This window comes from Apostichopus japonicus, chromosome 10 (assembly GCF_037975245.1).
Source record: "Apostichopus japonicus isolate 1M-3 chromosome 10, ASM3797524v1, whole genome shotgun sequence".
Taxonomy (NCBI): domain Eukaryota; kingdom Metazoa; phylum Echinodermata; class Holothuroidea; order Aspidochirotida; family Stichopodidae; genus Apostichopus; species Apostichopus japonicus.
In genome coordinates this window covers 14,007,467-14,033,052 of record NC_092570.1, presented here as the reverse complement: position 1 = coordinate 14,033,052, position 25,586 = coordinate 14,007,467, and the positions used below count along the sequence as shown (strand labels likewise).

The following is a 25,586-nucleotide window of genomic DNA, read 5'->3' as shown; positions in this document are numbered from 1 at the left end:
AAAATACTCTATTGGCGTTCCACAGCACAGTATTGGGTCAACAGAGATTCAACTAAAGCAGAGATGCTTTCGGTACACGGAGATCGAGCCGAGGAATAGTGTCGTAATCTGCATCTTATTCAGTATAAACAATTTGGGAACACTGATGTAAGTTTTATGTAGTTCAATACGATAGCTTCTTCTTTACATTACTTTTCAATTCATAGTAAGACTAAGACAGTAAGGGTAAGAGGAGAAGCTTGCCCGAGTGTAGGCTTAGTATACAGCCAACCTTCAGTAACCTAACGGTCTACACCAACGTTACAGCTTAGGCTAGGCTCCACTATATTACATAGAAACCCCTAATGTTAAAAAGTGACCGTAGTCCGTACTTCTGTTCACGCTGTAATTGGGTTGATCCATCTATAAAGTATATCAACAAATATTTCCAAACATACACAGAAATTCAGAGACCAGATTAGTGCAGTGTACTGTTTCTAAATTGTGACAATGATACAGATTTTCTTTGATGTTATCTTTTGGTACAGATAGAATGTTATGACAGATTTGTTTGATTCTTCAAAACATACATACACTGTATGCATTTTATAATGCCTGCCATATCAAATACATAGGCCTAGTCATGCAGCCTAATGTAAACTTTCCTTCAACTTCAGATAAGATTTCCCTATTTAACTTGATTTCATGATTGTATGTTTTTTTTTAATTGTATTGTTTATTGGTATTTGTACTACAGTTCAAACAAATATGGTGCAAAATTTGAAAATGAGTAAAAGATACATACTTACACATTTATTGCAATACCACCCTGTTTGATGATTCTATGTATTCATTGTCATAGCTCAAGCTGCCAATTTTCTCTTCATTCCAGACGTTATCTTCTGCCCCATCCATAGTGAGGGTGAACTGTTGTAGAGTTTCAAAGGTTTAGCTGTACGATAAACTCATTTCATAATGACAACAGCCGCTAGACCTACCTTTGAGCCAGCCAGGGGAGGTAGAGGAAAAGGAGAAGGGGATCTTAGTGCTTTATCCAAGCAATATTCCAGCAGAGATCTCCCAGGTCACACCAAATTGAAATACAGGTAAAAGTGTGTTCAGTACACGCAAAAGAATCTTGATAAGATATCATCATCTTTTTATATCTTATATCGTAATAAAATACCAAACCCACATCCCTCATGTCAATACAAGTTCAATGCTTCTTTTAAGCTGATACTTAAGTTTGTAAAGTGGCTTGTGAAAAGGAATTGACGAATCCCCTTCAAGGATTTTAGTGCCAGTCGACCTAACAGATGAGCATTTAGTTGGATCAACTTAGCTTAAGTACAAACTAGCCCTGCCGAGCTTCATTTCTTATTCAAAAAAGAATTAGATAATTTTTCATTCTGTTCATGTAGAGTATTATTCAATCAGGCTGGATAGTTTTACTAGTTAATGCATGGCAGTGTTTGTTATCATCTGGTCTGCCATATAACATCAGCAAATTTTATATTTGGGAAATAGTAACCATCATATATAGCAAATCAAGCGTAGTTTTACATATTCTTTCAATAAAGTATTTCATTTTATGATATTGCTGTATTAACAATATTTAGGCAACCATACTGATATGTGTGGGGGGAGGTTTTTTTATTCTATAAACTTTGCTACATTTTGTAGACAACCAGGCCAAGACACATCTGAGGAGGTCAACCGACGTGACTTTAGCAAGGAGCTCGATGATAGAGAAAGAGTCGCCAGGGATAAGAGAGGTGGCAGGTCGAGCAACCGAGGTGAGTTTTAATTATTAAAGTCTAATTATTAGAAAAGTTCTGCCCTCTTTCATCTTTTAATTCAAACTGGAGTGAATTAACACAAAATGCTATGAAATTCTTTTGCATCGTCCACCAACATAAAGTTCATAATGAGGAACAATATTTGAAAATGTAACATTTATTTCGTTGACGTTTCATGATGCTATTTTGGTTGTATCTACAGACTCGTCGAGTGGAAGTAGCGCCAAAAGACCCAGAGTTGAACAAATACCTGTCGCTAATTTGGATGCCGATGAAGCAGTTGAGGAACGTGATGAGGTACGTATCAGGTGCTCAAAAGTGCTGCAATGCCGTCATTTCATTACAGAAACCCGGGTGACGCAGATGAAGCAGTTCTTAAGTCATTGCATTCATGCACTCGGTGTCATGTCTTTTCGCTGTTTTAAGACTCAACCTCAAATTTGCCATTTGAAATGGACAGTCAGTGTTTGTTGTTTCTACTCCACCACACCTACCTAATATCCAAACATTCAATTGCCAAAATGACAAGTTGTTAACCCAGTTTGAATATATTGATTTGCCTGTTGAAACTGTTGTTTCGGGTTTGTGCTGAATGAAAGAATTCTCCCTTTCCTTTCGATTCAGGATGCAGATTCGTCTGATGATAGCGATGACGATGAGGCGGAACTCTTAGCAGAGCTGAACAAAATCAAGAAGGAAAGAGCGAGAGAGCAGGCTGCAAAGGTTGATATCTTTTCTTCTTTTTTTTGTAATGAAATTTACTTGATCAATGTATCAAAGGTGTAACTTGAATTAAGAATGTAAGATTGTAGATTGTTACGATAGAACACCAAAATCAACTTGGACAAAATTCTTAGGATGAACTATTGATTTTATTCGTCAATAAGTTACGGCAATTTTCCTTACAAGGCTGTGATATTTTGTATTTATTCAAAAACCTATAATTGATTACCTGATGGTAGTCATCCTTGATGGTTAATGAAATGAATAACTTGACCCTGTAGAAGGATAGGCCTAGGTTGCTACAGTTTGCTACAGTGTAGTTGTTGTGTGACCTTGAGTATAAAATCTCTAAAATGTTGAATTTTGGTATGAAAAAGTATCAGTTATACTGAAGCTTATAGAATGTAATTAGTTTTCCAGCTTGTGTAAGTCTCTCTGGTGACGATTCTTAAACTCAGTGTAAGAACGATGAATTATAAAAAAAACTTGGTATTTGCAATTTAAACCATAATTATATCTACTGTGCAAAAGAACCAAAACAAAATTCTACCGGCTGAATGCTGACATTTCTTTTGAAAAAAAGGTAGCAGTTTTAGTTTTGAGTTAAAACATCTGTTGCGACATTCCATTCGACAATTTTGGTAACAGTTTATTTTGTGCTCATGAATATTCATAGGGTCTTGTCAACATTTCCTTGTAATGTAACCTGCTGTTTTATTAAACAAATTTGATAGCTCAAAGGGGTAGCAGTCGTTTGAATTTTAATTGTTCCAATTTTTTTTGGTTCCTTTTCCGACCAGGAAATGGAAAAGAAGCAAGAAGAGGAGAAGATACGAACGGAAACCATTCTAAGTGGAAATCCTCTGATGCACGGCAATCCAAAAATAGACTTTAAAGTCAAGAAAAGGTTTGTCTGATTCACCTTAAATGGTAGTAACTATGGTAGCCTTACAGATTTCTGGTCTTCTGATAGCAAAGGTGTCCAGTTTTTGAAATGCGTTTGGTTTTTGAAAGTGTAAAAGTAAGTTGGCCTGATGTTTCGATCCAAGCAGGATCTTCTTCAAAAGCTGAATGACAAGTAACAGTAACAGAAGCGACAAAAACACACACAGAATACAGACAGGTTAATGAGCATGGTGAACACAAAGGGATAGATGTAAGGGGATAGATGTAAGGTGGTTTTTGAAAGGTATTAAGTCTTTGCCGGTTAGGTTATATGGCTTCGTGTAGCACGAAAGTCACGAAGAACTTTGTGATTCAGATGCTATGTTATTTTCATCGATACCAGGTTATAAACCAAAATGTCGGGGCATCCATAACAATCAGTTCAAAATACGTTGTCTTCTTACGTCAATGTTTTAATGTCGCTGGGATCATGACAGTGTTACTCTCTCCTGGAAAGATATATATATGGAACTCATGTAAAATCTACACAACAGTCTTGCCAATAAATTCTAGTTGATATTGTTAATAACAATAATTATTGGCAAATTTGTTGATTCATTGGTTGGAGAGGAGGAAGGGAAGAAGGTTGGGTGTGAGGAGGGGAAAAGTTGGGTGTGAGATCGGGAAGGGGGTGGGGTGTGAGGAAGAGAGGGGAGGGTGGCAGGAAAATCATGTAAGGGCACTGTCTCCTATTTCCCTGGTGGTGAATGAATGTTTGTAATGCTGTAACTAATGCATGGTTCTAATGCATGTATCTCACGTATTGCAAGTTACCTGTAGGCTGCTTAATCTACACCATATCTAACACTTTGTGGAAGTTTATATGTTTGATATTGTCTACATTGACTTGTTTTGACATATATCTTATTGACAATTAAGTTGGTATCTACCACAATATCTCAGGAGAGTGACTGTCATATTGGATTATGGAAAAATCATGTCAGTTATATATGTCGGTTATCTTGTTTTCTATCAGGTGGGATGAAGATGTCGTCTTCAAGAATTGTGCAAAAGGAGAGGAAGACAAGTTGGAGAAGAGATTCATCAATGATACGCTACGATCAGAATTCCACAAAAGATTCTTGACCAAATACATCAAGTGATCATCCAAGGACCAAATCAGGGGAATGATATTCAAGCTGAAACCCTATTGCTGGAGTAAAAGAAAATGAATTTGGTGGTACTTTGAAGAAAAGTGGACTGGAATGGTCACAACCAATGTTGTGACTAGTCACCATGTGTTCATGGTCAAATCAATGCCTTCTCTAGGATAGCAAGTCTCTGTGATGCAGACAGACACCATTGACCGACTGCATAATAAGGGTCAAAGGCCTTCGTGAGGTCAGTTCAGTTGGAAGAGATGTCATCTGGTATTTACGTGATGTGACAACGGGAAGAGATATGTCACGGGCAAGAAGACGAGACAGTTGGCCTGCTTTGTTTCAAAAGCATGGAACCAGTCAATATAATATAGCGATCACAGATTGCAGTGTGTGTCATCATTGCACGTTCCTCCCCTCCTCCCCCACTCTCCCCATATGGGAACAATGGTATCGTTACTCTTGACGAGAATGGGTCTTGAGAAAAGTTATTCACTCGCTGCTTGAAGATGGTTTGGTTGAGAAGAGACATCCTGTACATTGTGTGTAGTATCTCATGTTGTGATTTCTATAGAAGTGTATTGGTAGGTGGAGGGTGGTGGAGAGGGTGGGGGTGGGGTAGTGTACAAACCAGTAAGTACCATATTGATTGCTATAATGTAATAATGCAAGGGGGTTATGGGTGGTATGGATCAGTTAGCAAAGTTTTCACTGTACACTGTACGTTGTATCTCATGTTTTTTTTTTTCTATAGAAGTGTATTGGTAGGTGGAGAGGGTGGGGGTGGGGTAGTGTATAAAACCAGTAAGTACCATATTGATTGCTATAATGTAATAACGCAAGGGGGTTAGGGGTGGTATGGATCAGTTAGCAAAGTTTTCATTTTTCCAGTAGGTCTGTCGTTAGTGACACAAATGCATCTTCCCCCCCAAGAAAGGTTTCATATTTCAATAGTACAAAAAGCATAAACAAATAAAATAGTCAGCAATAGCTTTAAGTTGCTAGGTCTTCTATATTCAATTTCAAAATCGAATATGTAAATATCTTTGTGGCTGAAGAATATTCTCATGTCTGCAATTCTTCTCGAAAGATTGACATAGGATCAAAGGTGATGTAGCAATAGAGATGTTACAGATAGATTTTGACAAGAGATTGGATCAGATTATGTGATAAATTGAAGTAACAAACAAACAGTAGGACCCAGTGAGGCTGCTAAGATACATATATTGACCTCCAAAGAGAAGGCGGTTTGAAAAGAACTTCAAATTCCTTTGAAGCAAAATGTTTTCAAGTGCTGCAGTGAAGTATTATATGTGAAAATAGAAATATCTGGTTCATGGCTCATTCATGAGAAAATCTGTTGAAGTCAAAATCAAGATAAGAATGAATAATCAGATCACTGGCTCACTTACATTACTTATGTTGTCTTCATGACAGTGGAGCCCAGACCCACAGAGAAAAGTCTTGTTACTCTTGACACAGTTTAATATTAATTTGTGTCCATTATGTCTTTGGGAATTTCTGGAAGCAAACCATTTAGAGGGGCAATCATTGAGATCAACATTAATATTTCTTTTGTGATATATTTAGTATTGGTCATATATTATTTACAATGTTGATGGGTTTATGATGGTAGAGAGTTTAATGATTCTCCTGAATGTATTGATCACTATAGAGAAAAAGCTTATGAACTTATTCACTGGAACACTTCACTTGATCACTTTAATGACTCGTTTCATTACAGCACTGGTAGGAATTGGCGGGTGGTGGGGGAGGTGGGGTCCATCCTCGCTTTTAGTCTTTTTTATGTTACAAAAGTTTAGGGACTCACATGGAGTCAATAAGAATCACCCATATGTACTTTGCTGATTATTGAAGTCATATTGTTGTAAATACAGAACAGAAGCAAACACAAATATCTCTCCGGTTTGACAGGGTTTATTTTCAATATGTTTTCATCATAGTCCCTCTCTCAAACAGACCATTGTGGATTCTCATTGCCTTCCTTCACCCATATGTACACCCCCATGTACGTATCAATGACTCATTTTAAGTGAACATACCTTGAAGCAACCTTTCGCATTGATTTGATTGAACTTTTGATCTTATGGGATCATAAAATTTCCGGAATACAGTAGCTTGTGTAACATGGCTAACTAAGTTTGGCTTCAAGTAAGGAAGATGAAAACAAAGGCATAGAACTTCTGGTGAGCCTTATATACATGCAACAAATTGTTTTATTAAATATAATGGGCAGAGAATGGTAAGAACTGAATGAAATCATTATATACATTCTCATTAACATTGTTTAGTTGAACCAATCTTGAAGTTGACATGACGAGGGGAGGGGGGTGGGGGGGGGGAAGGGGAAGGGGATTAGGGCCAGGATGATAGAGGTCCTAATTTCAATGGAGGGGCTCCTGAAATGTAATATCATTTTCATAATATACTTTGCTAGCAAATGAAAGTTAAAAAAGGGGTGTCTGGTGACATAATTGTCCCCGGGGCCCACCCAGCTCTTGACACCGCTGATCAGTTTGATAAATTGCCCACCAAACTCAAATGGTTGTTTATTGCCACCTTTGACTTGTTCTGCAACAGCACCACTTCATTTCACCTCCCCCATCCCCATGTTATATCCATCACCGATCCCCCCCCCCCCCCGCCTGCTGCTGTCCTATGAAAATAAGCACATCTTTTCAGGTATCCATTAGCCTATCAAAACTCTAGAATCCATACACTTGGGGCCCCTTTTGGCACAACCCAAAAATAGAAAGACTCAAATGGATGCGTGTCAACAGAGGCCCTTTAACTTGGGGGCTCCTTGAACTTTAGGGCCCGCTAGGCACTAGCCACATATGCCAATTGTATAATCTTCTGCTGCCAACCTAACTTCAATGTAAAGTCGACGTTTAGCCACAGCAGCCGCTGTATGTAATATTTACGCCATGCATATAACATTATTATTGTGATATATATATATACATAAATATATATATTATTTATGTCTAAGAAGTGGTGGATGATTGAGCGTGGAAGTCTGTGGGGGGGGGGGGGCGGGGAGGGCTAGACTGAAACGTACTAAATGGTCGAAAAACAACATTTTTGATGCAGATTAAATATTCAGTTTTAATAGATTGAAAATTAAACAAAAAGCAGATCAATATTGACATTCAGATTAATATGAAAGTTATCGATGTTTTATATATTACTTCAAAGTTCGAAGTGACTTATCTAATTACACAGAAACACGAAAAACTTCGTTATAACACTCCATTCCGGTTTTCAGTAACGAGGTTTCTCCATTTGGGTAACTGGTATTATAAATTACACAGTACATGGGGGAATGTCTAGGAGTTGGGAGGGGTGCGGTGGGTGCGACACAAAACAACAACAAGAACATTTAAGTGAAAACGTGATCATATAACAGGTGCGTATCCAGGGGGGGCGTTGGGGGCGCGCGCCCCCCGGGTAAGGAAAAGAGGAGAGAGAAAAAAAGAGAAGAAAAAAGGGAAAAGGAGGGGAAAAAAGAAAAGGAGGAGAGAAAGGAAGGGAAAAGAAAAAGAAAAAAAAAGAGAGAAAAAGGAGAAAAGGAGGGAGTAGAAGATAGCCAAGACCTCGGGAAGAGAAAGAGGAACAGTCATAGTTAAAGCGCTGATCCCTATTATATACACAGGGTAGCCAGTGACAGATCAAGGATTACGGAGGGGGTGTGTGACTCACCCTACCCCTGACACCGACAACTCCATTTTTGACGTTTCCATTTTTACTCTCTCACTAATGTATCTATATAAATACTATATATGGTCTATCATAACGCGCGTGTGTGTATGGACGCCTTAAACAGTTGTACAATTGTGTTATATGGAACCAACTGTGGCTGGTCTTGAACTCGACCGAGTCGTCGGGGAACATGACGCATTTCGGGAAGGGGGCGACCGCCCCCCCCCCCCCCGAAGCAAATTTTCTTTATGACATCGCTAGTAATTTCAAAATAGACAATGCTTATAGATGCAACTTACAAGGCCTGGGAAGTGTTATTTCCAGCGATCTGGGATGCATTTTTGGCCATTTTTTTTTTACGCTTCGCGCCAACTGATGGTGGCGCTTCGCTTAGATAGTTTGCCTACAGGCTTCGCCCCTCCCTTGACAATTACTCGCTACACGCCTGTTCGAATTTGTAAAGCAAAGAGCAGATATAACATCATATCAGTGAGCATCGAAATGCATGTTCCACGATGAACAGCCTCAAAAACTGTCTATGTGTGTAGTCAAAGGCGTAGGAGCCCAATTGGATTTGGGGCTGTAACGACTTGCTCGAAATAAAAAAGCCAAAAATTTTCGCGCATATAAGCAAGTATCGGTCATTACATTGCATGCCATCGTGTACCTTACGGTCCGTGAAAGTTGCACAGTATATCGCCGGATGCTAATGTAAACAACCAAATGTCTTATGTAGATGCAGAAAAGCATACAGATCCATTTAGGTCAAAACTCTCTTTTACAGTAGTAATGTCGGCCCAAGCTTAGAACTTTATTTTAATTACCAAGGAGATCATTTTTAAGCTATTCATTGCAATTTATTTTTCTTTCAGTAGGTGCCCGAAAAAATGGGAAACAATTTGGTTGCGGGGGGGGGGGGGGGGGTGGGGCGGGGAAATATCTGCTATTTTTTATTTCCTTCAACCAAGTTTTATAATCGCCATTATAAGAGGTTTTAATATTTCTACACCAATAAACTAACTGTGTCGGAATTTTCGAAAATTTCCTCACCAACATTCTTCATCATACTTTCCTCTACTCGTGCAATTTTGACCTGTCTGTTAGGGGTTCAAGGAGGTTTTTCTATATTGCTTGTCCATAGATAGAATTTTCTGCAACATTATGGGTATGTTTTCAAGTGATTTTTATTCACGAGAAATGTGAATTTTCAAATTCTCAACAAATAATGGGCTGAAAACCTTGAAAATGGGGCTTTCGGATATTGTGGGCCGTGACGTAGAATCACCTACAAAAGCAATGATCCATAGGACATGCAATGAGGTCGAACATGCCACTGGTGACAATCTTCAAAAAGGTTATGGATGGAAAAGAACTTTTGGGAAAAACTTGGTCCTCAGACAAAAGTGTACATCTGGTTGCTCATTTTCAAGCCCGAGAAGTGCCATTTCCGGTGATCTGGGGGGTATCAAAACCAGAAATTTTCTTGTACGCTCCGCGCCAACCGATGGTGGCGCTCCGCTTAGATAGTAATTCGCGCCCCCCGGGTTAGAAAATCCTGGATACGTGCCTGTATAACAATGAGAAAGTATCACTCCCTAATATATTGGAATTCTGTAACCCCTTGGAGGACACCAGATTACAGGTGAGTTACTTTGAAATGTAAACATGACAGTTTATAATTTACCTACTTCAGTTTGTATTAAAGATGTTTCGTGGATGACAACCGAATAGCCGTCATGCCATGGTTGACCTTTGACATTTATATGACACTCAAAAATTAAGAAAAACTAATTCAATTATTCTATTTTCATGGATTAGATATAGCCGCGAGCTACAAGCCTATATAACCAAACCATCCCAGCTGTATATCCCTAGTGTGACTCTTTGTAAACAACCTTCATAAAATAAATACAAACTGCCAAAGGCGTTGATTCGACCTTTGACCTGAGAAAGATATCACTCCCTAATATATTGGAATTCTGTAACCCCTTGGAGGACACCAGATTACAATGAGTTATTGTCTAGTCATTTGCCCTACAGTGTCTCTGAAATATTAAGTACTGATGTTGTTATTCACATAGGATTGATTTTTTTTGGGGGGGGGGGGGGGAATTGGGGCAATTCGGCGAAAAGGGCAATGTTTTTCATACTTTCATGTTAGTTTTCTACCAATAAAAATGTCATAGAAATTGAATAAAATTGTTAGAGTAACTGATCTGAAAGATTCATGTTCCGGCGTCTACAGATAGACATCAAATGTACGTGTCCTGCATCGAGTTATGCTGATTATAAGCCGATGTGGTTAAATTTCACCATAAACGCTGGAGTAAAATGAATCTTTAAAGAAAATAATTGTTGATATAATTAAATGAAGTTCCTTGTGACAGTTAGCTCACTTCGGGTATTCATTGAGGAAACCAAATTTGACATTGTCAGTTATTATCCGCGTAATAATAGAAGGGTGAGAGAGAAAACCAGAACACACATTAATGCCCGCGGCGAATGTGTGCTTCGTATGGAAAGCTAAATACGCAATAATTACAAAAATGGTGAAGGTCGTAGTCTAAAACTTTTTACTCTGTCAAGGAAAGGTTTGTATCTGAATGACTGCTTTTTTTTGGTTGCTTTAGTTCGTTATAACATTGTCTAAGTCTAGGACTATTCAAACTGTGGTAGCAATCTTTTTGTAAGGATCGCCAAAATGTTTTGGAGTGTCGCCAAAACTTGGGAGAAGAAAAACCCGCTATTTTCGTAGGAAAATTTTGAACATAAATTATTTCTGGCAAAAGTTTAAAATATAACAAGAACGGCAAAAGTACCCAAAATAATGTGAAACAAAAGCCGTATGTGAAGGGATATATCTCCTCCCCCATAGGACAATTTCCTTGGCCACAACATTCGTCATCGGTGGGTCGCCAAGATGATCGAGGCGAAAATTGGTATCACCAAGCAAAAAGGGTTGAATCCCAAAGCAGGATTCAAGGGAACCACCGTCACAATATATCTTAAACTAAACATTCCGTCTTGGTTCCGAGGATATAGGCTTACATGCATGCCTGATACAAAACAAATTCACGATCCTATCGAAATATGAACGGAAAATTTTAACCATGGTTTACCATGTTTTGTTTTAAAGGTGATGCCAAACCAACAATGGCAATGACTCTGATGTGATAGAGATTTATTTGATGAAAAACTACCCTATACACAACTAAAAGAGAATCCTGCAGTTCTTGAGAGATATCGTCACTTTAACATTATATACGGCATGGGACGCCAATATGGCAGCCATGTACGGAAAACCTCTTTCAATCATCTAGAATTAATGTTATACTACTTTGTATTTGAACCATTTGGAGTAGGCCCGTATACATATTTAGTTCAGATAAGTAGGCCTATATATCAGAAATAAACTCATCTTTTGCAAAGTTCTGAAAATAGTCTCCGTTTGTTTGATCATGAGCTAGATATAACTAAATAGTCAACTATAAATAACAAAAGAGCCTGAAATATAAAGGGAAGCAAAAACAAGACTCGCTTGCACGAAGATGTAGGCCTATCCTAAGTCAATAACAACTACTCTATAATCAGAGAGCGTTGCCGTCAAGTGGTTAAGGTAGTGGACTTGTGATCTAAGGTTTCCAGGTTCGAGTCCTGACCAGATTATTACGTTGTGGTACTTTATCTCCTTTTGCCTCTCTCCATGCACCCATGTGTATAAAGTGGGAACTTGCGAGGAAACTCGTAAATATAGTTGCGTGTGCTGGTTTTTGGTTTCACCCTTTGCATGGGAAGTCCCCCTGGAGACACGTAGATGTGGTGCACTGTAGTGCTCCAGGAGGGATTGTTTGATTGTACACACTTTGGTGTGTGTGTGTGACAAGTTACCAATGACCAGGGGTTAGTCGTGTGAGGAGGCCTTTGGTCTCAAGCAGTGGCGGAGCTAGGGGTATTGGTCAGGAGGGGCGAGAATGGTCTGTAGGGGCGCCATCGACACTATCAGAGCTATATACGGCTCTGGACACTATCTGAGCGGAGCGCCACCACTGGTTGGCGCGTAGCGTACAGAATTTTTTTGAGTAAAGATACTCCCTAGATCGCCGGAAATGACCATTTCCGGGCCTGGCTAATTTGCAGATAAACGAAGAATAAATAGGTGTCATCGCCAAATTACACCAACAAATTGTGACAAATGTCATTAAGTAGATGAGAGAGCAATAAAAAAGTCAATAATCACGAATAAGTAAAAAGTGGTAAAGAGCTGAAAAGGGCGCCAGCAGTCCATTTGAGTCCGTCAGGGGGGGGGGGGGCATCCGCCCCCTGACTGTATGGACGCTCCGCCACTGGTCTCAAGCAAGACTGTAAACCTTGAATTTTAACAGTTTATATGCACGCATCTATACGCATCAGTCTCAGTAGGCACTACTAGGCTACAACCTCTTCTTCTTCTCGGAATACAGGATTTCGGATGCCTTCTCTCTCCGTCTGTATTCCTTTTTCTGATTTCTCGGTGGTATTTATCCTCATCTCCTTATTTCCGTTGTCATCAGCAGGCTTCTTATCGATTGACGTCATAGGGCTGACATCTTCCGATTTCAGGTAACCCAAATAAACGTTTTTATAGAATAAATAAAAACATGTGATTATGATTCCTTCCATTAATGTGAAAATTACGACTAGCAACGGAATACGAGAAACCAAGTCAGCTTCTGGCAGAGGGTAAAATAATTTCACCATAGTCAGCGCTAAAAGGGCATTTTGACTTCCCGTTTCTATGGCTACGGTAACAGCGGCTCGGTTTGTCAGACACGCTAACTTAGCGAGAGCGAGACCCAGAAAACCCCCGATCAATGGTAAGGTAATAGCCGCTGCGTAGATATTAATACCAGCAAGGAAACAGTAGTGATCAAAAGGAAGGGTCACTGCTAACCCTATAGCCACGAGTCCCGTGGCCACTGGTTTCAGGATCTTATCACAAATCAGCTTAAATTTGGGAAATTTTGTGACGATAAGGATACCGATGCCAACCGGTATTATCAACATGCATAGTTGAATAGCCAATTCAAGATAGGGTATTGTCAGTTGATCATTCTCTGATGTAAACTTTCGAGTGTAAAGAAACAGATTCAGAGGCATCATACCAAGTGCGATAAAAGTTGAGCAAAAAGTCATGGTTAGACTTAGAACGAAGTCCAAATCGAGTAGGACAGTGAAGGCGTTGCTAAGCCAACCACCTGGACAAGAACCGTCGACTATGAGTCCCACCGCAGCCGAATCGTCAAGGGCGAAAAGATGGGATAGGCCAAATGCTAGAGAGGGCATTATCAAAAATTGGCAAGTCATCCCTATTAGGACGGCCCATGGACGAGCGAGTTTTTCTTTGATAACTGAAATGTCAGATTTCGCGCCCATTGTGATGTAAGAAAAGATCATCCAAAACATTAATACGTATTGCATGATAGACTGCGTGAAAACGGGCAGACGGTTGACTTTGATGACGTAATTAATCATTTGAATTTTGTCACCCCCCTTTGTTGAATAGTATATCCCTAGGAGTTTCTCAATACCGATGAACTTTCCTGTTATGCTCACAGTGATAGTGATAGGAAAATTAGTTTCTAATGTTATTTCAATACCTTCTGAATCATCTACCGCGAAAACTCTTTCATTTGAGCTTTGAAACACAATAATCCCGGGTGCTAATTCGCTATTAATGGTAATGTTTAGCTCCAAGGTGTCGTCAACGTAAATGTACATTGCGTCTTGTCCACGGCTGAAGTTGAAGCTTAGTTCATCTACAGCAATATGATCGTACATGACATCAACGTCATCATCATCAGTCTGTTCCTTCGCGAAACCACACATCGCTGGTAAAAGAAGCAGAAGTATTAACATAGCCATCCTCACAATTCGAGTAATGGTCATCCTCTCAGTCTTTTCCTCTCGAAAATATAAGATTACTACCAACGATGAAGAACCTGTGATAGGAGAGAAATACAATTTAAAGGGGGAAAAACTTATATCTCAATAACACCGCAGCCCACATATTCCTTTGAGGTGGTAACGTGGAAGTGAATCGAAGCGAACTTGGTAATACTTTAGACATGAACACAAAATTACCTATAAAATGTAATCGCCAAACGGCACTACACTAATTGTGGCGGTGGAAAGGGCTCAATCGAGGGCGGGGGAGGAGGGGGAGGGGATACAGACGTAGAAAGGTAGTGGAGCATGCGACTTTGATTCAAGGGAAAAACCACGATATTTACCTCGAAACGTTCCAACTGAAAGGATTTTGTAATTTGTTCCACTGTAGTTCCACTATTATTATTTTTTTTTTTCTCATCACATGGGTACATTTTATGACATTTATTTCTTCAGAAAGTTCTTCAACAAATGGGCATTGTTTTATATATCAAAAGGGCACTTTTTACTACACAATGGAATAGGATTCTTCGAGTTACCAAAAGGGTCACTTGCAATTTAAAGGAAATGTTCACTTTTGAGGTCTTTTTCAACATGGATTGGGAGGGGGTCCCGGGTAGAGTGTGTAGGGGTGAAGGGCGTCTCATCTTATCACAACTACACATAGTTGATGGTTGCTTCATTACTTCAATCACATAGTTCACTTTTCATGCACATTGGGTTTCCTCAAGTGACAACAATGTCATTTGTTTGTCTACAAACGCATCGAAATATTTCTTCTACCTCATGCAACTTTACGTACGTGCGATAAACTGACAAGTTGCCAGTTTAAACAACTTTCACCTGCTTTAAAAAAAAGTATAAAATAGATCGATAGGTGTAATATGTTATATAAGTGTTATGAGCGTTGGTAAAAGTGTTGATATTAAATCGGACAAAAACAAAAAATATTACGTTGTCAAACATTGAGATAAGTCATCTGTCGTGAATACAATGCAATAAATCATATTTGTGCTCCTGTATATACGCTAGTACAATGTGCGCAACCATATACAGTTTATGCGCACATCCATACCACCACGCGCAGTCGTACAATACATTTCAAACATTTTGTTTATCACGAGGGGGCAGTATAACGGATCTCTTTCTTTTTTATATTTGGATTGGAACATGAACTGTGAGATTATAAATGAGCTGCATTTTCATTGCATTTTGGTGTAGAAGGAAAGATGATCAAAGTGAACGCAATTAAGTTTCAGTCATGTAATGAGGTTGTGTCACTATAACAGTGCCTTGTTGCCCGATAAAGCTGCAGCTGGTTCATTATTTCGCGCCCTGGGGGAAGTTGCATGGTAGGCTATTTACAGAAGCCTAGCTCCGATAGTTTAATGGGTGTGAAGACTTGCGCAAAAAGAAACGTCTAATGCCGGTAATCTGACCTAGTTTCGAATGAGGTGTAACACAAGTGTTAGACACCACCATCGATCCCAGAAAATTCAAACACAGCTTGCTACCGTTGGTAGACACTATAGTGTACAGTCAGTACATATATAGCTGCTGTCAATACCCACAGCACAGTGAACAAACGATACAGCGATGGACATCTCAGGTCCAGCTAAAGAAAACAAGGTATCACGTTTCATTACTGTCTGCATTTTGTAGCGAAACGAACAAAAGGTCACTTGCAAGCAACAGAAAGTTAACTTTTTTTCAGATGGCCGCACGCGGTTTTGGCGAGTCTTCAATGCCTTTAAGTAGTTTCGTTGGTTTCATGATCATGATTTTCTCGGTGGCTCAATTTATGTTTAATTAGAGCGTTGTAAAATTACTTTGAGATATTGATTAAGGACAATTTGATAAATCATATACGGCAGCGACATTAATGATCATGAGTTCTGGCTGATTCGACTAACTTTTCACACTCCCTTGCCTCTAAAAACACTGCTCGACAAGTTGCAAGCTTGGGCTAACACGTGATAGGGCATTTAACCACTGATTGGTTCAATATTACTTAATTTTGAATATCATTAATTTCATCAAATCTATCGCTAAATGAACCAATCAGGTGAGAAAGAAAACAGCACCTTCTTCTTATCTTTTCTTATGTATTTCTATCTCAATTTACGGGCCCAAACACAAACGTCTGAAAAAAGCAGGTCAAACAAATTCTTATGTATTTCTTTATAATAAACGCGGGAAAGATCAAGATTACAAAGGGGTTAATAAGCGTGCAGTACTGTAATTTGATAAACCTTAAAGGGGTATATGGTAATCCATATCACTTGATGACAGCGACTAGGGCGGGTTGGCTACGTGTGTAGCCAGCCTAAACCCTTTAAAATTTCACGTGCGTTAGTCATTCTTCTTATAATAATAATAATAATGATGATAATGATGATGATGATGATGATGATGATGATGATGATGATGATGATGATGATGATGATGATGATGATGATGATGATGATGATGATGATGATGATGATGATGATGATGATGATGATGATGATGATGATGATGATGATGATGATGATGATGATGATGCTGATGATGATGATGATGCTGATGATGATGATGATGATGATGATGATGATGATGATGATGATGATGATGATGATGATGATGATGATGATGATGATGATGATGATGATGATGATGATGATGATGATGATGATGATGATGATGATGATGATGATGATTTTATCATATTAATATTATAATAATCAGCAGTTATTTTTTATGACGCTTAAGCTACCACAAATGTGGGAGAAACCTGCAAGGCCTTATGGATTCTTCTCAAAGCACTTGCGTTACCAAAGTTTTGAAATACAACAAAAGGTGTTGAGAATTCTCTTCTGCGCAACGCAGCACATGTTCCTCAATGGCGTGCGCGCACAGCAGAGTTGTGATGTAGGGGGGGGGTGGTAGGGCCGCCACGAGACCTAATCTGCAATTGTCATACACATACCTAACACAGCCGGGGTCAAATTTAGAATTTGGCCCACCAACTTTGAAATCCTATGCACGCCACTGATCTCCTTGGCCCCTCTAATTCCTCCGTCGCCCAAACCCCAAAATCTACAAACACTTGAATAAATTAGATAGCCTAGACCCTTTGCAAAATAAATTTCTTGAATATCACAATGAAATTCATTAATTTATCAAATACATATCACATATTTTCAAACTTCGTCCAAACTGTCTCAGAGACCCTTGGTTCTCAACTTTTCTTTCACCCCGTCTAGAGACAGCGAAAAACAAATCATTTCGGCTTCTCCGTATACCCATGTTTTTCGCGGAATCCCCGAAGTCGAACCCCAATTTTCCTAAAAACCTTTTCACCGGACCCAGACCCGTGGATGCCAGGTTTATAATGATGGTCCTAGAACCCGACAACATAAATCTAGTCTACGTGGTATCTTGGAAGATCCCATATATTCCATTCAGTCCACTCCTTCTATATCAAACCCATATTGTATAAAGGTACAAAGTAACTAGGCCCGAGTCGGGTACCCGGGTATCCGGATACCCGATCGAACTAAAGTATTCGGTGAATATTTTTGTGCCAGCTAACTGCGACACAATTTGAGCGATTAAACAGATGGTTAGGCTAGATTTCGATGTTGACTTTTTGTAATTTTAGGCTACCATGTGATTGGAGATTTGTGGGGAGTTTACGCAAACATGTAGTTTGTCGAATGCACGTGTCTTTGTTGTTATCAAGCAGCAAGTGCGTAGTGCTTTCCTCTCATAGTTGTATAGCTACTGTTATACGTTCGTGCTTGCGTAAATATCGAAATCCTAAAAAAAAAAAAAAATCATTCATTTATTTGAAAGAAGGAAAGACTGGCAAGGACATTAACGGATGTTAAGATGGATTATAGACGGGATGACAAATCAAAAATTAATCGCAAGTTGCTTACTAAACGTTTACTAAACGTTTATTCCAATTGCGATCGTTTAGCGATGGTTCGCTATACGGTCACAGCTGTAATATCTGTTAAGTCAAGTTGAGAGCTATAATCCCGTCTTCTTTTTTTGACATGCAGGATTAAAATCAAATTGCGGAAATCGCGCAATCCCGCGGCTAATGCGCACCCTGGATATCAGTAAAGGAAACAGTCGGAACTATATTTTGTTGCAAGGTTTTCTTAATTTCATGCGTATTTGCATTTGCATTATTATTCATTATACATCAAAACATGAATTTAGTTGTTCATTACAACAGGAGTATCGATTGAAAACGTATATTTCGGAGATGTAATGTGATCTGCTATTTACAGTATGTACATTGTGTTTGGCTACTTCCACGATTTTTTCTTCAATATTCGGCCTGGAGTTTCGGGTGCCCGTTACCCGACCGGGTAATGATAACGGGTACCCGGTTCCGAGGTTTTCCTACCCGACTCAGGCCTAAAAGTAACCGTTTAATTGTAATGATGATAGATTGATGATTAATCTGTCCTACGAAAGTATTATTGCTTCGATAACGCATGGCAAGAGGAATACATTTTCTCCTTTGGATCGCATAAGAAATAAAATACAGCTGCGAAAGATCACCCCCTCCCCTCCCATTAATATATTACTACAAAAAAAGTATAAAATAAAGAGAGAGTCGGGCCAGCTATTTAGGGTCATAGTTTCTTCCAATACCGACAATTTCTTCCAAATAAATAAAATGTTGGTTTCGACTTTAGGTTGAGTTGGTAGTGAGGGGAGGGGGGGGGGGGAGGAGGGGGATGAGATAGTAAAATAATTGTGATAATCTGAACTAAAGGCTTACTAACCTTCTTGCTTTTAACAATATCTTCAAGAGAGCTCCGATCTTGGTACGGTTGTCTGTGTGCTTCTGCAAAACTGCACTAGAATAGATCATGCATCATGATGACTACGGAATATAGCTATATGTGGAAAGCAAAAATCGTTTTTTGAAAACATTCTGTTTTATAATGCTTCAAGAGTGGTGTATATTTTCAGGCGTATTTTCGGATATTGAGATCATTATCATTCTTCGTATGTGATTGGTTGGAAGATATTAACTGTTAACCAATCACATTGTTTCTTTCCCCGTTCTTGACACTGAAAGCTTTGTTGATGAAAAGCTAATGGTTACGTGAGTAGTTTATGAACGTGCTTGAATGGCACCGTCAAATGAAATTATGCTTGCAAATTGATTTGGAAGCTAGGTCATGACTGAACCAGGTTTTGATGTAGACAGCTTTGAGTCATGTTCATTAACTATATAGGCTGCACATTGCAGACGCGTAGCGATGAATTTGCCGAGGGGCGAAACTGTAGGCAAATTATCAGAGCCGTATATACGGCATTGCAAACTATCAGAGCCGTATATAGAGCTCTATATACGGCTCTGCAAACTATCTAAGCGTAGCGCCACCATATTATGGCGCGAAGTGTACAAGAAAATTTTGGCTGAAAATGCCCCCCAGATCGCTGGAAATGGCACTTCCCAGGCCTTGTAAGTTGCATCTTAGCATTTTCTCTTTTGAAATTACTAGCGATATCATAAAACCATACAAAAATATGTGCTCAAGGGGGGAGGGGGAGGGGGGAGGGGGGCGGCTGCCCCCTTCGCTACGCGCCTACCACATTGGGCTGCAAATTAAATTCGAGGACACGAACATATTCAGATGGGATAAGAAAAGGGACTATACCACACTAGGGTTCAGTAGAACACGGCCGCGTGACTTCGAGTATATTTTTCAATTGTTAGACATTTTCCCAAATTTAAAATAAACAGGTCACGGGCGATAGAGATTTACATTGCAAAGAGTGTGCACTTACATCGGGAGGGGGTGGGGTGGGAGGGTGTGGCTGGGTACCAAAGTTTACCAAATGAAAAAAATGGTAATTCCTCTTTCAACTTTTAATCGAGTTTACTTTTCAGTAGATTGTATTATCGCAGTTTTGGAGTAGGATTGCGTTAGAGCCTATTGCGTCCTTATTTATTCGTATATGGATGTCATCATAATAGTTAAAATAACGACAATCACACGGACACAGGGTAGCATTTCCCTTCATAATGCCCAGAATTAAAAAAAAATAATAATAATAATCAGCAGTTATTTTTAGGACGCTTAAAAGCGACCAAAAATGTGGGAGAAACCCTAAAGGGCTTATGGATTACAACACGTCGGGTGGCTTCCAATTCAACATTTTGACGCAAATTTGGAATCTTTTCCAATGAGAAAATCATTTCAAATGGGAAAACCTTAGATTGCTCTTGGATGAAAAACCCACCTTACTATGACCCGGCCGGGTATCGAACCGGGAACCTCCCGATCGCTAAGCCTCATTGCTTCAAATGTCATCGCCTTTATCCACTCGGCCACAGCACCGGTTGAATTGCCAATGGGGCGAGAGAGGGGAAGGACGGGAAGGAAAGTGGTAGGAAGGGAAGGGGTAGAGAGAAGCATCTTTGAGGTTTATGACAAGGGCGTAGGAACCGGGGGGGGGCTGGGGGGGGGGGGGGCGCCAGCCCCCCAGTGAAAAATGTGGAGGGGCGGAAGTATCATTCCGCCCCCCTGCTCCGCAAGTCAGAAAACCCCTTTTTCATTTCCAAATGAGAAAAAAATCTCATTTGGAGCGCCAAATTACATCTAAGGCCAGGTGAAAATACAAAATTAAGTTTACAAAATGGAGTGGGTGTTGAAGTGTGCTATATTGCACCAAATTGCATCTGAGGCCACCTGGAAATGCAAAAAATTCCAAAGGGGAGGGGGACCCCTCCCCTTAGACCCCTCCCCCAGGCCGGCCATCAGTATTCAGCCCCCCCACTCAAAAGTACCTTCCTACGCCACTGGTTTATGATATGGCACTTGTATTAAACCAGAAAGGATACTTTTCATTCATGAAAATACAACAGATTTTAATGCTGATGAGAAAAAAAGGTACTTTTCATAAACAAATAGGGGCAGTTCTTATTTATGACAGGGAGCATTTTTTAGGTTTTGCACAAAAGTGTCCCCATGCACACACTTGTGGCGTCACCCCTGCACATCCCCCTATTTGTTTGACCCCTTCCCGATGAAAACGTACAGTATGTTTATGTCAGTTAGCAAACTAATACTAAAATTACATTTGAAAATTAACCGACTTTTTAATATACTTAATATTACCGTAATCAAAGATCAATGTATGAACTCTAGAAGAAAAAAGAAAAGATAAAACTCAAACTGTTAAGATGTAACCTTTTATCTTTTTGCATGATATATTGACTGAAACATATTCCAGTTAATTTGAGACATAGCTTTGATACAACTTTTAAGTGCAGCTTAAAGTTACAATTCCTGTTCCTTTTATTTCTTCAAGGAATTTCACTTTAAAAGCTTTTCAGTCAAACCAGTTGGCAACAAAAGATCGCTAAGTCCATAGATGCATCTGAAATATCCATAGACATCATGAAAAGATTTCTGTGGTCTCACAGAACACGTTATTAAGGTTTAATACAATTTTTTTCACAGTAATTAGATTTGGATACCATCACTGAGTATTCAATTGTAGATATTAAGATCAAATTAATTTCACAGATGTTCTCCATACTTCAGGGTGCTTAGTTACAAAATAATATTTAATCAAGCTAAGTTTAAGGGGTTCTTTTTCAACATTTCTGTCTTAAATCAAATATCGCAATTTCTCTTACGTTCCGAATTTCTTTGCAACACTCCAGAATTTTGTGGTGACTCTTAGAAGGTTCATGACCCCATTTTTAATACCAGACCTCTGCAGTCAAACCCTTTTGGAGGGTCGCCAAAAACTTCCATAGCAGAGAGAAATTGCCATTATTTGTGGAAAAAACAAGGGGTGGAAAAATCTTGAACATAAATTACTTACTTTAAAAGTTGCCAAAATATTACATCATTTTACAACTAAGCACCCTTAATCAAATATCAACATGGGGATACCTTTTCCCCCATAGACCCTCTCCCAAGGCCATCCAAAGGCGGTAAAATGATCAAGCAAAAAATTCTTGAATACCAGGGATTAAGATAAATTATTTCAAAGGGGTGCATGCCTCATATATTTTTCATATGGGAAAAAAATGCACCTTTGCTTACCAAATACACAAATATCCAATATATTTTATTTATACAATGTTTTGAAATCTTTGCATCTGTCATCCTGTCCTCGGTTCATCAATTCACTGTTGCCCTGAGTTTGAATCTGCCTCTGTACTGACTTTGTTGAGCAGCTGAATCGTTTCGTACTGCTTGCCAGCGAGATACGTGCCTACCAAAGTCTGAAAAATTGCGATAGTGACAAATTGGACTTTAAAATATCTCAATTTCGACACCCAAAATTGGAAAAATTGTCCAGGAGTGGCTTTTTTGGTAAAGAAAGGAACTTCAATGGTCCTGTACATGACTGACATGGCTCCATTGATTGGCACAGCGAGAGCAAGAGGGTACACAGCACCTACGGGGGGGGGGAAAGAAAAAAAAAGTCAAGCAATGAGAATTTATTTTATAAGTAAAGAAAATAATAAAGCAATCAAAGTTGCTACAGAATTACAAGAAGTTTCTTCTTCTTCTGAAATCGAGTTGAATGAGCTTTTTTCACCTTACACTCTACTTGCATTAAGTGACACTCGTTTAAGTGCAGCCAAGGTTTGCATACACAGAGTTCAATCGAGTTGAGACTGCAGATTTGGCATGATAAAGTTTCCAATATATTTTTGTCCAGCATCCACTTTTTAATTTTTTTTTTTGATGATAAATAGATTTCCATTGACAGTAAGTAATAGTAGGGAAGGGAAAGAGGAGGGGGGGAGAGGTGAAACTAAACAGACTTTGCTCTTTTTAAACCATACACGACGGTTAGTACCTTGGCTGTATTAGCAGACATAATCACAGAAGAGTATGCATCTTAAACTTAGTAATTTTACTAGAAAAATTCATATTTTAACACTTCTCCCAAGAAATGGGATGGATTCTGACAAACTTTACTCCTGCTCCCTTAGAGTGAAAATAAATAGAAAAAAAAAGTAAACAAATATCTTACCAAGGGTAAAATTGACCAAACCACCTCTAAGCTCTGCACATAAGGGGCATCCTAGCCTTCCTTGTACTAGAGGGTTCACCACTGTTGCTTGCCAAACAGCTTGCATGGTCAGAGCACAGGATCCAGCAATTGGTACCATTGATAGAAAAACTCCTTTCCCTCCTAGCATACACATTCGACGGAGATAGGAATTGCAAATAAGCCCGACGATTGTGGAGTTTATTGAGACCACTGCAAGACCAGTATTCAGAGGCCATCTTTTATAAAGAGTAGGAAAACTTGTCGGAGCCAATTCAGAGAATATTAATAGAAAGTAAAATTTTTACCACATTAATAAATAAGAAATTCTTCATTTCTTGCTTCTTCAGTTAAACTTATCAAGTACAGTTTCTACAGTACTAATCATACTAGCATGGTCGTAAAATCCCACTACTCCCCCCCCCTCCACCTCCCCTCCCTACCTCATACAGTAAGTCAGAACATTGACCTTCATATTACATATGCAAATAAATATTGTACAGTAGATCCTCAGCATGTTCTGATGCTATTTTAGATCCTCAGCATGTTCTGATGCTATTTTTGAGATAAAGTCAATCTACTTTATTGATGGCGCTATTTTACAATATTTAGCATTACGCTACAATGGTTAGCTTTTTAAGAATACAATGGATCACAAAGGCTCTCTTGTAGTTCACAGTAGTGCTAAAATTTCACAAAGTTAAATGTAATGTTATCGAGAACAAACCATCACTAATGACTCAGCTCTTCATACTGAAACCGTCATTTGTCTGTGCAACCATACAGCCTGGTACAATTATGACCAAAAAACGTACCTCTTTTCTTCTGGAATTTGACTGAGACGTTCTGTCAAGGGTACAGCTACTGCTTGCTCTCTTATGGTATCCCTGATGAATCTAGGTTCATCTTTCATTTCTTTGGCCATTTTTTACAAAGACAAACTTGATGCTAAAACCAAATAAAATTAAAAAAAATAGTTCAACATGGGAGTTTAATCAGGTCATGTTTAATGTGTTCACTATACTGTTTGAAAGGAATTTTAATAACATACAAAAGAGAAACAATTTTCAGCTACTGCAGCTCTGGCATCATCAAGTTACATTGTTCTTAATAAAGAGACGGCTTATAGAAAAAACATGAGAGTTTTGGTTGCCATGGGAGAGTCAATATTCTAGTAATTTTCTGGTTCCCAAACATAACTGACTTGGTAACACAGGAATGTGGTAACCACAAGGCCAGGAGCAGTTAAACACATATTCCTAACCATCACACCACAAAAATCCTGTGTAATGTTATAAAATTATACTATAAAATTTTCAATAAAATTGCTTAGGCTGTTTACAGTCATGGATAAGCAGAATTTGTTTGTCCAATTCAAGGAGTAGAAAGTTCAGTCCAATGCCTGGAAGTGCTTCTTCCGGCCTGCTAGGGATATTTTCACACAAAACTGTTCTACAATCAGCTATAATCATAATGGGGCTTGGATGCAGTGCAGGCAGTATTCTGGTTTAAATTACTCATCTAGAGTTGACAACTTGAACCCTAACATTAACAATGCATTGCCATTAATGATTGATATATCATGTTGTTTCTGAAGTGAAATTAAGTAAACTTGTTATTGAGGCAAGACATGGCTGTTAGCATTAATAGCAACAATCGGGATAGAACATCATTGTGGAATTGTGTAACCAGACACCACTTAACCTACTGTACAACACAAATTACTTTACGCTACCACTAGTAACTGCATACAGTGACCCTACGTTAATAAGTATTGTCGCTCAACTAGGCCATACGTTAAATATAACATACAGTATATATCATCCTGCTTCATTAAACTACGAAATAAGTAGTTAAATAAACCTCAAATCAAAGAGAAACAAGCTTGGGCCTCCTTACTTCCAGAAACATCGAAGATATCTGATAAAATACTTCTTTTTTCATATGCGTGATTATTATCACCACCAATCAAATTTTTTTCGAAATAAAGAGCGGCAACGAGATTGTGGTGGCATTCGTGTACTTTTAGACCTCTTACATTACATTACATTACATTACATTACGAAGTTGGTTTGCGTTTATGACACAGAATGATTATGTGTGGTCACCATAGAAATTGATTAGGATTTATATGGTGGTCACACGTCAAAAAAATGTTGTCAAGGAAAGCATGATGATCCATATGGATGAATGCATTTACACTGCTCATTACACGCTCTTTCCGAAACATGCACAAAATCACGCACACCCTTACAACATAAAGAAAGAACTCCAGGCAGGCCATGGCATGTAGATTTAAGAAAGGTTGGCTAAGCATAAATATCGTAGCAATGGATTTTTCGTTAGCTGCAAATTT

At 38.9% G+C, this 25,586-nt stretch overlaps 3 protein-coding genes across 5 annotated transcripts; 1 reads left to right on the top strand and 2 right to left on the bottom strand.

Annotated features, from left to right (window-relative positions):
• Positions 1-6: 6 nt before the first annotated feature.
• On the top strand, positions 7-5,499 carry LOC139974815 (protein CWC15 homolog A-like). 2 transcript variants are annotated; one of them, XM_071982255.1, is made up of 7 exons: positions 7-147; positions 872-1,085; positions 1,663-1,775; positions 1,981-2,075; positions 2,403-2,501; positions 3,302-3,408; positions 4,423-5,499. In XM_071982255.1, exons 2-7 carry the CDS (start codon positions 955-957, stop codon positions 4,547-4,549), a joined length of 672 nt encoding a protein of 223 aa, XP_071838356.1. In that variant the 5' UTR covers positions 7-147; positions 872-954; the 3' UTR covers positions 4,550-5,499. The 2 variants fall into 2 exon arrangements, with proteins under 2 accessions (XP_071838356.1, XP_071838358.1); XM_071982257.1 differs by having other exon boundaries at positions 27-147; positions 897-1,085.
• A 2,488-nt stretch (positions 5,500-7,987) lies between these two features.
• Positions 7,988-19,201, bottom strand: LOC139975166 (hepatic sodium/bile acid cotransporter-like). The gene is made up of 2 exons (XM_071982830.1): positions 18,982-19,201; positions 7,988-14,247 (listed from the first exon to the last, which is right to left on the bottom strand). Exon 2 carries the CDS (start codon positions 14,192-14,194, stop codon positions 12,695-12,697), a length of 1,500 nt encoding a protein of 499 aa, XP_071838931.1. The 5' UTR covers positions 14,195-14,247; positions 18,982-19,201; the 3' UTR covers positions 7,988-12,694.
• A 2,193-nt stretch (positions 19,202-21,394) lies between these two features.
• On the bottom strand, positions 21,395-25,265 carry LOC139975103 (transmembrane protein 126A-like). 2 transcript variants are annotated; one of them, XM_071982731.1, is made up of 4 exons: positions 25,094-25,265; positions 24,046-24,178; positions 23,213-23,469; positions 21,395-22,627 (listed from the first exon to the last, which is right to left on the bottom strand). In XM_071982731.1, exons 2-4 carry the CDS (start codon positions 24,153-24,155, stop codon positions 22,353-22,355), a joined length of 642 nt encoding a protein of 213 aa, XP_071838832.1. In that variant the 5' UTR covers positions 24,156-24,178; positions 25,094-25,265; the 3' UTR covers positions 21,395-22,352. The 2 variants fall into 2 exon arrangements, with proteins under 2 accessions (XP_071838832.1, XP_071838833.1); XM_071982732.1 differs by having other exon boundaries at positions 25,130-25,265.
• Positions 25,266-25,586: the final 321 nt, after the last annotated feature.